The 13,129-nt window shown below is 39.9% G+C and overlaps 1 protein-coding gene across 2 annotated transcripts; it reads right to left on the reverse strand.

The window, feature by feature from the left end:
- Positions 1-245: 245 nt before the first annotated feature.
- LOC119476612 (single-minded homolog 1-like) lies at positions 246-12,054 on the reverse strand. Of its 2 annotated transcripts, none has more exons than XM_037750020.1 (12): positions 11,679-12,054; positions 10,185-10,613; positions 8,494-8,576; positions 8,251-8,340; positions 7,965-8,073; positions 7,494-7,579; positions 6,805-7,004; positions 6,479-6,585; positions 6,152-6,299; positions 3,187-3,343; positions 2,700-3,087; positions 246-2,192 (listed from the first exon to the last, which is right to left on the reverse strand). In XM_037750020.1, exons 2-12 carry the CDS (start codon positions 10,357-10,359, stop codon positions 1,450-1,452), a joined length of 2,286 nt encoding a protein of 761 aa, XP_037605948.1. In that variant the 5' UTR covers positions 10,360-10,613; positions 11,679-12,054; the 3' UTR covers positions 246-1,449. The 2 variants fall into 2 exon arrangements, with proteins under 2 accessions (XP_037605948.1, XP_037605947.1); XM_037750019.1 differs by having other exon boundaries at positions 11,599-11,735.
- Between the last annotated feature and the right edge of the window lie 1,075 nt (positions 12,055-13,129).

Below are 13,129 nucleotides of genomic sequence, written 5' to 3' on the forward strand. Positions count from 1 at the left end.
CATATGCCTTTTTGTGCGACTGGGCTATTATATCTATCTACATCTATATCTATTCGTCTCAAAATGTGTGTACAATGTACAGAACTGTCCTGATTGTTCATGATGGATGAACAACAGCCACGTATATCTACAGTATGTGTGATTTCTGAGGCAGTGTTATGTGTGTACATTCATTCAAAACACTTTTGACTGATAACAGTTTTGTGCGACAAAAATCAACAGAGACGAAAGTTATTTGTTTGCAACTGTATTCAGATTTAAGACTTTTTAAAACCAATTAATAAATAATCTTGTCACTTCTTGTTCAAAAGTTCATTGTGAGATGATATTTACATCATAAATTAAATAAGAAACTAAAGACATTCAACACATTTTTATAAGTTTGTCTCAATTATTTTAACCCTTTTAGGCTGTGATGACAAAAAACAAAAACAAATGGTTTTCTTTGCGAACAATTGCATGTGGAGCAGGATTTAAAAGCATACTCTACATATGCTAACAAGTTGGGTAACAGTTAAGGGGGGGTAAAAACAGGAAAAATTATACTCTGATATGTAAACAATATCATTTCAGCCACAACTGTAAGTCGATACATACAATGCCTATATTTAGAGGGCATGGGGAGATTACTAATGTGTTTTTACGCTCTCTCTTTGCGCTCTAAGTGAGGGCATTTCACATATACATTAACACAGCTTCAAGTTGACCTGCTTATTATACACTTTTACATATCAGAAGCATTTTTTTTCTTTCTGTTTTTCCACTTCATTACATTTTTTTAAATCTAATATTGGTGTAATCCAAACACCAAAACAAATTTTCTGCGACCAATAAAGATTCAACTTGGACAGAAAACAAAAGTGACACATACAGAAAACAGCCCACTGACAAATAAATACCAGGAAACATTGACATCTTACAATAGTGAGACTTTCCCATGTTGCACTTCTCGTGTCAAGCATTGTGCTCTGCGCAAAGGAGTTTTCAGGTGAAGGGGCAATGGAACAACACATTTTCTTACTGCCTTTGGAAATAGTGTCCAGGACAGATTAACTCGCATGGCCAATGGTGCGTGAGGTGTTTGGAACAGAAACCCTGGTTTGATGTTTAACCAGACTGAAAACTTGGGTCGTCTTTGCAGTGAGGGGAATTCAGTTCACCATTGAAATAACACTATATTCCTATGTAATGGAGCAAGCCTCCGCTCTGTGAAGTAACATACCAAACAACACTAGTTCCTATCATCCTCCGATGATAAAGAAAAGAGAATGGTATGATACAAATGCTGACAGACACAAATTGTGCTGAATGGGCCACCAATGGCACATCAACCCAGTGCAGGTACCTTTTCTTCTTTTTTTATATAGTCCGCCTGGTCAGTGTGCATAAAGCACCAGCTTACTATAACATCCTCCTCTAGAGAACAGGACCCGTCTGCACCAGATGTCGTCAGCTCCCGTTGGTTATGATAACTGAGGTGGCCTTGTGTCCCTGCATCTGCTCGGCCTGCATCCTCACATGGGACGCCACGTCGTACTGGACTCCTCCGCAGGCCAGGCCCGAGTAACTCCGCAGGTTCTCCGGGTCGTACAGGTGCTCCAGGGAGTATCCAGTCAAAGCATAGGCTGCTTGCCTGTCCAGAGGCTGCCTCTCCTGGGCCGCGTAGAGCAGCGGGCTCCCCTGGGGCTGTGGAGGGTGGGGGGACAGATCCGTCTGCATGTAGTCTTTGGTGAGCGACAGACCCGACCTGGGGATCCCGTCAGAGCTGGGGCTGCTGAGGCGAGACAGAGACGCCGGGCTGGTCGTGTTTTCGTCGTTGTCGTGCGGGCCGAGCACTTTGACGGCGTCCTGGTGGTGGAGGCGCTCGGAGGGGAGGTCAATGCTGGGGGCTCCCGGACCACGGCACACCACGCTGGGCATGGCGAGCTGGGAGTGGTGCGATAGCGAGGAGGTGAAACACGGGCTGTGGGCTTTGGCGAGGCCCGAGACGTCCAGCGGCGCCTTGTGCTGCTGCAGGCGGCTCTCTTCCTCTTTGATCATCTGCTGCGTGGCTCGGATCAGGGTCTCCATCTTGCTGGGCTCTCGGGGGGTCGCCCGGAAGTGGTCGCCATGGTAGCGCTCACCCGAATCGCTGGTGGACCCGCCTCCGTCGGGCGAACTCACCACACTGTCTTCATCCCAGTGGCCCCGTCCTGTAGGGAGAGTTCAATGGCCACATTTCAAAACAGTGAAATCAATGAATTACATCGTGTTAATAAGTAATTGGATCCCTTCAGTCTGCATTTACAAAGTGTGTGAAAACTCAGAACATGATCTATATCCTTGTCCTATATCCTTATATCCTTATATCCTTGAATCTTGAATCTTGAATTCAATACTTCTGTATATTTTAAGAGCCAGTAAAACCACGAGTTGCCTGTGTGAGTTTTGCTTTAAATGCGTATAGCACCATGGTCTGTTAGACTTGGCAGAAGCACAGTGGGGGTTGTTTCCCTGTTTGAGGATGTGAAATGTGAAACAACTTGGCTTTCAATTGCAGGCAATTTTTGAACAGATGGTAGCAATCGGCACACTGGCAAGACACGGCGTAAACAACTTAGCATGCCCCGTAATAACATTTGGAAAACAGCTACCACGAGAAGTTAGGCCTGTGCTATTTTCAGAGACAGATGGTTGTGGTCTCAACCCTAACACCTCACCGTGAATGGCTCCGTGGTAGGATGTGATTTCGTAGCCCTCACTGTTCTCCGTGGACGTTTTTGGCAGCGAGAGCACGGAGCGCGTGGCGTCCCACCACACCTCCCTTCCAGACTGGGGGGTTCCGAGGAAGTAGCGGCCGCTCTGGCATCGCACGCGGTCGCAGGTGGTGGTGTGAGGATGCGTTTGGGCATGGGCGAGATCGTCCTCTGATAGACCCAGGCCGTAGCACAGGGAGCCAGAGTCTGGATACAGGCGGTAGGCACAAGAGGCCTCCGCAGCCTCAGCGGGATCCAGCAGCTGAGGGGATGCAGAGTCCGTCAGCGGGCTCCCTCCCCACTGGCTGTCTTGGTCCGACTCTGAACGCTCTGGATTGAAAGCTGAAAACTGCTGACAGAAACAAGAAAATCACAGGTTTGAGAGTTTGTGAACCTCCTTCTATCGAGTCTTTTGTCTGGACTTCGCTTTCTGAACCAGGCTGTTGATTACCTGTGGGTAGGGTGACACTCTGGCTTTGGCCTTGGCCTGGGTCAGACGTGCCTTGGTGCTCTTCCTGTCTTCACTGTGACTGTCAGCGTATGGGAAGGCTGGCTTGGTGGGGCTCATTTGGTCCAGAGACAGCTGCATTCCCTTATACTCAGTATCCCTATTGACAAACAAAATATAGGATAGAGATAAAAAATTCAAGTTTGAACCCATATTTATCCCGGTTGTGACTTTTTAGCGGCTCTAGGAATGTTGGTCAGCCCATCACTTTGGTTGAGACTGAAATATCTCGACAACTATTGGATGAATCGGATGGAAATTTGGTACATACATTCACGATTCCCCTCAGGATAAACTCTCATAATTTTGGCGATACACTGACTTTTCATTTAGCATCCCCAATAGATCAAAAGCTTAATGGCTTACGACCAAATACCTGCAAAAACGAACAACATTCCCATCAGCCTCAGCTGTACTTTTGTTTAGTGCTATTTAGCAAATGTTAGCATGCTAACGTGCTAAACAATTATACGTGCTAAACAGCAGTATGTTAGCGTTGTTAGCACTAAGTGCAACCTCACATAGCTGCTAGCGTCGCAGTTCTTAGTTTTGTTTAAACAGCATGCATCTAAAAAAAAATTCTGAACTGTCTGCTTCATGTTAGTGTTGATGGTTGAGTGCCTTGCTCAAGGACACTTTGAATGTAGTTGAAGGGGACGGCTTGTTCACTTTTCCCTCCAGGTTTCCCCAATCAATTCAGAGCTTCTCAAACCTTTAAGTCAGTGGTTCCCAAACTTTTTCACGTCAAGGACCCCTAAACTGAAACAAATTAGACCACGGACCCCCATTTGACAAGATTTATGTCCCAGGGTCCTGATAGGATTTTTGCTTTTAGATGTTTAATTACAGAAAGTTTTATTGCAGAAAGTGTATGAAGCCCAAGACCAAAATAGTCATACATTCTGTCATTGTGTTACTTATGGAGGGAATTATTGTGAAAATAAATGATTCCCCTTTTTGCTGGGGACCCCCTGGAACCCCCTGAAGGACCCCCTGGGGGTCCCCGGACCCTACTTTGAAAACCACTGCTTTAGGCTTGCATTTTCCCCCAAACAATCTGTGCACTTTCTTTCTCTCTTACACAGTCTCGGTGGCAGCGTTGCACCAAGTGACATAATCAGTAATTAGTCTGCAGCAGACGTCTTGGCCAATATTGAATGTAGATAACGGCACCGTACAGACTTATTTTACAAACACAGTTTTTTATACCATGAGTGATGTGACGACTATGAGAAGTGAAAACATTTAAGATAAATTCAAGAGAGAGTCCTCCCACTTCTGAGAAAAAATAACACGAAGAAAGTTAATCATTCTTTTCTGCCGTACAACCATTACCAGAACCACGCTAGAAAATGTGTGCACCCACACCGACCCATGCATGTGCACGCACACTATCTCTGCACTGGACCTCCTTTGCAAGCATCTTATACAAAAAAAATAGTTTTTGTACAATACAAGTGGCTTTTTCTTGTATATGTGCATGCAGCTTGTGCACCGTCTCTGACATTTTAACCCACTGTCCTGTGGCTGAACTCAAGTGTCGCTGTCGAGGGAGTGAAAAGGCTCCTGTGTCAAGTGTTCAGCAAACATGAGCCTATTCTTAACTTATCACATCAACAGTATGTAATAGCAGCTGCCTGGCATTTTAAACCCCGTGGCCCATCCCTGACCCCGCACAGCCAGCCTCTTTAATATGACTCTAAATATGACCCATTCTTTATGTACAACACCTCGGGGGAAAGGCTGTGTTTGGATAGCCAGTACACAGTGTGAGTGCTATTTGCTCTTGCAGGTATAGTTGCGGTGGCTGGTTCTGCATCCTATCTGTGCCCTGGATGACTTATGTCTGAGCCAATAATGTTGGGCCTTTGTGCAAACTCAGCTGTGTTAGCCGAATTCCACCTCAGGGTCAATGTCAGAGCACCTCATGTCTGAAATACGCCACCAGCCAACCTCCCAAACATGATTTATTAATGGATTCTTGTTGGGTTAAAACGCTGTCAGGGCAAGGTGATTGAATTGCTGTTTGTTTTTTTAATGTAAAGGCTTTTTTTTGTGCTCTTCCTGCATGTGGACACTTCTGTCTTATATAGAGCTAATTATGCGGTTGTAAATTCACTGCCATTTTAATGTAGTTGCTTTGTTTTCTCCTTGCTGCATTGGAGAAATCAATACTGCAAGCCATACACATGCACGCACATACTCACACCAACACCCTGTTACACACACTGAAAATCCACATGTGGATCAACCAAACTTAACAAGGAAAATCCAACATGTGCTACAGCTATGAGATAGCTATTGATTCCTAGTTCACCGTTTGATCGATTTTGCTTTCCTCGGACTGCAGATCGATGGTGACAGTAGAGGTTTTTTTGATGGGGTTGAACCCTGGTGTTTGTCTTGCTGTCTCAAAGGGCCTTAGTGTGCTTTGTGCTCTCATAACACACAACTGCCTGCAGCCCTGCAGCCGCAGTATTTGGTGGATTTAGTGCAGAGAGGCTACGGAGGGATAAAGAGAAGGATTTCTCCAAGAGACAAAGAGCCGTCATATCACAGAGTGAGCTTCGAGCATTGATCATAAGGGTGTATGATATGATTTTACTTAATCTAGTTAAATAATCAATGCTCCTCCCTCTGCAAACACCATTAATAATGCAGCTGCTTTTAGCCCCTTAAACCTACTGTGTTTACGTACTTGTGATTTTAGGGATTTCAGTCCAAAATGTGATGAATGTAACAACATTATATCCAAAATGCATGATTCATACTTACAAACCAACCAATTGATATGCACAAATGATACCTTTTCCATGAACAAAATATCTTTTCTTCTTAAATCAATCTCTTTCTTAAGAGTAAAGGCTTTCTCTCTGATTTTTAGATGGGAATATTAAGTGAGACTTACGTGAGGACATAGTTGACGCTGACTATACAGTGAGGTCTTGAGGACCGGCTGTTGTGGACGATGGTGGCGTAGCTCTGGACCCAGACCCAGCCGCCGTGCTTGGCCAGGAAACGATAATACTTAGTGGTGACTTGGCCTTTTACCAGCACTGAAGGAGATGAAAGAATCAGACAGAAGACAGAGATTAGCGTCTTTAACAGTGTGTGTGTGTGTGTGTGTGTGTGTGTGTGTGTGTGTGTGTGTGATTGTCTGCAGCAGGTTGCCTGAGCAGTTAGTGTGACAAAGGAAGGTCAGCCAGCCTGTTGTAGAAGCATAATAGTAACTCACAGAGGTGGTGTGCACAGCGTAGGTGGAAGATGTCACAGCCGTGGACATGATGGTAGAGGGTTTTCTCTATCAGGTCCTGGGGCTCATAACCGGTCAGCTCTGCCACCCTGGAGAGGAATTAACCAGTTGTTTTTTTAAAAATATGCATAGTGGATACTTCAGATTGATCTGCTTGTGTTTTTTTTGTAGTTTCTTGGAGAACTAATTCAACCCTCCTAAATGAAAAATATACAGGCTTTACAGTACACAATAAAGAACATTTGATTAGAATGAAAACACCTCATAGAGAAACAATTAATTTCATATACAGCCAACTCTCTGTGTACCTGGAGTCCAGGAAGATGAGCTTCATGTCCAAACTGGCTCTGAACATAAACATGTTGCTGTGCAGTTTGATCTCGGTCACAGCACTGGGCGGCAGGGAGTGACCCACGGCCACCAGACCCACGTTCTGATAGCAGCCCTCGAAGGGTGACATGTCCAAACTGTACTGACGGATCTTCAGGTAGCCGCTGCAGTGGATCACCTGTGGTGGAGCAAGAAAGACAGCCAGAGAAGCTCAGATTACAAATTAAGGAAATCCTGAAATGTAAATAGCAAGATTAATACTGAATAATGTATATACTGATCACAAATATAGAATTAATATTGAAATACAATATTATAGAAATACAAAAGGATATTAAAATCTACTGTATATGGTGAAGTCCTTATGACACAGCAGCATTACAGGAATACATATTATAAATCCTTATAAAAATATAGTCTATGAAGAGCAAGGAAAGCCATTTGAATATTGGTCTTAATAAAATAAAATAAAAAAGAATAAAATATAATAAGATAAAATAAAATAGAATCAAATAGAATAAAATAGAATAAAATGGAATAAAATAGAATAAAATAATAATATTAATGATGTATTTAAAATTAGGTATTCTACTGCAATTAAGAATTTTGTTAAATCATAAATTATTAATAATTAAATATCATAGGCCAAGCTTCATTTCCACTCTACCTTGTATCCACCACTGGTGAGGCCTGCGTTTCTTTTTGCCAGCACACATTTCATCCGCAAAAAGAAAGAGCGCTCAGCTTCATATTCTGAAGGAAGAAAAAACAGTTTTATAAAATAAAAGTCAACTCAGGAAAATCTCATAGGAGGAAAAATGTGGACTATAGGCTGCCTGCTGCTACCTCTACGTATTTAAACGCAATCTCCACGACAACCATGACGTTCTGCATTTTAATAATAATATGCATTATTTATGTTACATAAAAAAAAAATACATACATGGAAAAATATTTATTTATAGTTTCAAAATGCTGCATTTCTGAGACGCGCACATTTGATCAAACTAGATTCGAATCTGTATCTGCTACATTTGCTCGTTCTAGAATCAGTGCGATGGAATCGAATTGCAAACATTCGACGTTCGGTATATTTGTGAAGCTTCAGAGAGGAAATGTGTTTTTATTTATTTTTTACCTTGGACGAAATGTGAGTGGTAGGGCTGATGTGGCGTCAGCACAGCTGTCATCTCGTCGTGGTCGGCAGGATGGACATATTCATAAATACTGTTCCCAGTCAACTCTACCTGTTGACAATAACTCATGTAATTAACAGGTAAAGACGGCTGTGATGATGATTTCATTTGCAAGAGCAGTGTCAACAAGATGTCTAAATTTGTATTAAATTAGCTTTAAATTGTATAAGAATATCAGAGATGCATACAAATAAATATAAATAAATAAATGTGATTGTTCAAACGGACCTGAGACAGTCCTAAATGGACCGACGCTGTCTCTGAAATGTACATTATTTTCCCATCTGGAGCCACAACAAAGATGAATCCGTCCAACGTCTGCAAATAAAACGACAGTTATACCTCTCAGCATTATTTCACACGACTATACATTCCTCTCTTGCATATAATTAACAGTTAATTACGGTTGTAATACATATAATAATAATAATAATAATAATAATAATAATAATAATAATAATAATATAATACCTGCAGTAAATGAGCTCCCAGTTCTCGTCCAATATTGTCCAAAGATCTTGTCCGACTTGCATGACCCCAGGCCTCACCCAAACCTGAGGAGAGTGGAATAAATAATGCTGTTGGGCTGCTTGGTGACATTATATACTGACATGGAGAAGATGTTTTAGTTTTTATATTGATAATAAAAAAAACAATACCATATTTTGTTATTGGTTATTTAAATCGACATTATTATTGTTATTATTTTTTTATTATTATTATTGCTCTTCATATTATTATTGTCATTATTTTTTTTTTTATTATTATTGCTGTTGTTATTATTGTTATTACAGTTAGGCTACTGAAAAAGTCAGGAGGACACACACACACACACACACCCTCGAGCCTGAGGCATGCCTGTTAAAAAGGCCTATTTAGTGTTAAAGCATTTACAGTGTTCCTTCATGTCTGTCACATGTTGTCCAGGCTGCAGACACGAGCCTCGATAATCTGTTGCTGTTTACAAGGTGCCTCTTATAACAGCTGCAATATAGACTCTCAATTTGGAGGATTAAATATACCAGGATGATATTTTAATTCATCATGTTGCTCCAGGAAATATTATTTTATTATTACTGCAGTATAAAAAAATGCAGATTTGTAATGCCTCCCCACAGATTATGTCCATCTTTTAGATGTTTGGTCCAGTAAATCAGTGTAGGCCACTGGTTTCAGTGTAGTAAGTGCTGGAAATAACAATATGGTCTCCGAGGATGTAGAAAAAGTAATTACAACAAAAAAGGTGTTTTTTCGGCGGATAGATACATAATATAAATAAAAACATGTAATTTTTCCCTACAGTTTTTAAAATCGTCTATGTTACATGTTATGACAGCAAAATATGAATATGTCTGTTATTATAAGGCAGCATAAACGTGGATTTCTGGTTAGATTTGTAATCATTAGTATCATTTTTCTTCGGTTGTATAAGATTGTGTGTGTGTGTGTGTGTGTGTACCTCCTGCTTACATGGCTTCAGGTGATTAGAAGCCGTGCAGGGCCTTTTTTTAATAATAATTGGTTCGTCTTGTTCTCAGTCACGCAGTCAAAGCATCCTGCAGAGACCTGTATGTATAAAAGATGGAGGCAGATCGCCTCCTTTAGACACACTGAATTAAAAACGAGCATCTGCATAGACTCCCCTGCAGACCAGTGAAAAAATGACATTAATGTTCCTTTAATATTTCTTTATGACTCAAAGTATGAACGCACAGTATCCTACTTAAATTTAATTTAATTTAAAAAAAAAATCTTAATCACAACAGTGTTAATAGGACTAAAGGGATTTCTGATATTATTATTTTTTTATATATTTTTATAATTTTATCGTGGGATTACTAGCATAATAGGCTACAATTGTTTTTATATTATTATGATATAATAATATAATATATTATATGGTGCTTTTTTTATATGAGCGCACAGTATCCTACTTAAATTTCATTAAAAAAAATTTAATCTTAATAACAACAGTGTTAATAGGACTAAAGGGATTTCTGATATTATTTATATTTTTTTTATATTTTTTTTATAATTTTATCGTGGGATTACTAACATAATAGGCTAATTTTATATTATTATAATATAATAATATGATATATTATATGGTGCCCTTTTTATTTTTTTTTTTATCCCTCCTTGTAATTTTCTGTTCTGCTCACCCTGAGGGAAAACAATTCTCATCTTCAGGTAACTCGTTGTCAGTCTTATTATGGAGGCTTTGTCCAGCTGGGAGGTGATGGCCGACGGTAAAGGCAACATTTTGGCCAGCTCGTAAAATTCACTGTTCTCCTTTTCCCGTCTAGTCCTTGCGGCCGTTTTGGATTTCTCCTTCATCTCGACGTCTTTTCACTGTATCCTTCCTTGGAGACGACGGTCATGCAAATCAAATCAGCACTCTCACTGATTCCTCTCCACTTTCACTCCTTTTCATTGCAGATTTTTTATCAACTAAAAAAACGAGTTTTAATGTGAATCCAAAAAAGAAAAGTCTGAATATCCCCTTTAGGTAGGTAGGTAGGTAGGTGGGTACTCCTTCAACTGGTTGTCGTTAAACCTCCTGCACGGTGCTGCGTAATCTCATCCATGACCTGCACAACACAGACAGAAAAAAACACACATTATTGTCTCATCCAGCAGGAAAAACATCATTATTGCATTGCAGAGGTTGACACTATATAGAACCGCCACGATGGAACTACTGTTCTTTTTTGATGTACTGTATAAGCTGCATGGTGCAGCAGGCCTGCAGCAGATCAGGTGGAGCTGAGGCTGCATGGAAAACATTAATTTACGCATCAATCATCTATCAAAATAAAAGGCTAATTTATTGAAGAAGATAGATTCAGAATCAGATTCGTGTTTATTGCCAGGTGTAAGAGGTATACACTAGGAATTTGCTTAGGTTTTGTTGGTGCAAGTCCAACAGTATAATAACAAAAGAATAGATAAAAACGTTAGAATAAAAACATTGAATTTATACCAATATACAATATACAAAATAAGCTATAAACAAAAATAAACATGATATAAAGAAGCATCAAAAGCCACAAAAATGGCCAAATCATAAAATTACAACAGCAAAAAAATAAAATAAAAATAAATCAGTGCAATAAGAGATCACTGTCAATCCTCTGCATATAGTAATTTAATATTATGAAGATATAATTTTAGGCCTAAAAAAAAGAAAAAAAATCAAAAACTTTTTTTACTGCTTTTACTCTACTTATAAAACAAGCACCCTATCCATGAAGGGCACACTGCAAACATGTCCATCTCAGCCTTTTTATATTCATCCTAAAACAAGTCAAACTTCTGCACAATGAGGTGAAATAAATTCTGCATTTTCTTTGCGTTTGCTTCAGGAATGACGAAAGCAATGCATCATATTGCTCGATCACTGCATGCATCGAGGAAAACAACAGGAAACGTGTGCATGCAGCTGCTTTGGGAAAAAAAAAAATATATATAATCTCACCTCACTAGCTGATTTTTTTTTCACTTGTTTTAAGAAAAATAAGATGTTTTAACATCTGACAGGCTCAGTTGACACGGATATATTTGCAGTATTCCTACCCAAGCTGCAGATACACTGTATTTTCCAACATCTGGATCGATCCTGTGGCCTTCCAGTGGCAGCCTGCTGGGAATTTCACCTGTCCTGATCCGGGTTCACCAGTCGTCCCAGTTAAGTTTGGTCTCAGCTCCTCCTGGATTTCCACCTGGAAAGGCGAACAGGACCGTGCGCTGCATACACCTCTCCAAATTATAAGGGACGCGCGCAACGAGTGGCATTCGTGCCCAACAAGCCTCCTCTCTTCAACTATCTCAATGTCTCTCTCTGGAGCTGCTCGAGGACCCGCCCACCTGTGCGCTCTGCCTCGCTCTGATTGGACGAGAGCGCTGAAAGTCGCTTCCTGATTGGACGCTCGCTGTGGGCGTCAACTCGGTGTATACGGAGAGGTATGAAGTGAGCTTAAGATGTGATCTTGTTGTGTTTTTGTCATTAACAGTGAAGATCACGGATCAAGCTGAAATAAATAGATAAATACGCATAAAATAGCTGCAGCAAAGGGGATGTTCTGCTCAATAAAAGACCTTGGGAAAAATATCCAGAATAAAACAAAAATTGTTTTATTCCAGAGACAAAAAAAGAAAATAACATTTATTTCCACAATTAAATCAGGAAATCAAAAATTCCCCCCCTCACAATTCATATCATGAGTTTTCTGACATAATGACATAAATGGACATACATGGAAAATAATTAGTGTCATAATATGTATTCAGGATGAAAGTATTTTTCATTATTTGCAGGCTAAAACGCATTTCCTCAAATATTTGGTAAAATATGGATAACAGGTAGAATAGAATAGAATAGAATAGAAAGCTTTATTGTCATTGTATTAAATACAACGAGATTCACAGTTGCCACTTCTGGTCAGTGCTTTAAAACAAATACTTGACAAGACTAAACGAGGCAGATAAAAACATATAACATATAAAAACACAGACAGTTATAAAGTAAATGAAACAGGTAAAGTAGATGTAATAAATAAATATAAACAAGTGTTACACTAGAAGTATAAAATATAAAAATTAATGTAAACAGAGGTAATTGCACTTGTAAAATAGGTAGAGTAGTTGTAATAAATAAAATTTAAACAAAGTGGCACTTAAGGTGTATATTGCATCAAGGATATATATAGGTGCAGGTTGTTGTGACGTTACTAGTAATAAAAACAAAGGAATGAATAACTCAAAGGGTGTTAATGATACTGAAAAAAAACATATGTTGATGTTCTACTCGTGCTGCTGCTGTTAGTTGTCTAATAAATCTGAATAAACAGGCCTTAAATCCGCCCCCTGATAGTAATGATTTTATAGGGTCTTTTTAATTATACTGACTTCTGTTTTAGTGGCTAAATATTTCACTTGTTTTCAGGTGGATTACCTCCCTCTGGATTCAGATGCATTTAATGGCTTTGTTGTTGGTTATTCTTAAACATGGGAAAAACCTATTGAAGCAGAAGTAGCCCTATGAGTCATTCTATAATTAGGGGTACATTTCATGTCAACCAAAAAGTGAAGAAATCAGTTTTTATTT

This window comes from Sebastes umbrosus, chromosome 18 (assembly GCF_015220745.1).
Source record: "Sebastes umbrosus isolate fSebUmb1 chromosome 18, fSebUmb1.pri, whole genome shotgun sequence".
Classification (NCBI taxonomy): Eukaryota; Metazoa; Chordata; class Actinopteri; order Perciformes; family Sebastidae; genus Sebastes; species Sebastes umbrosus.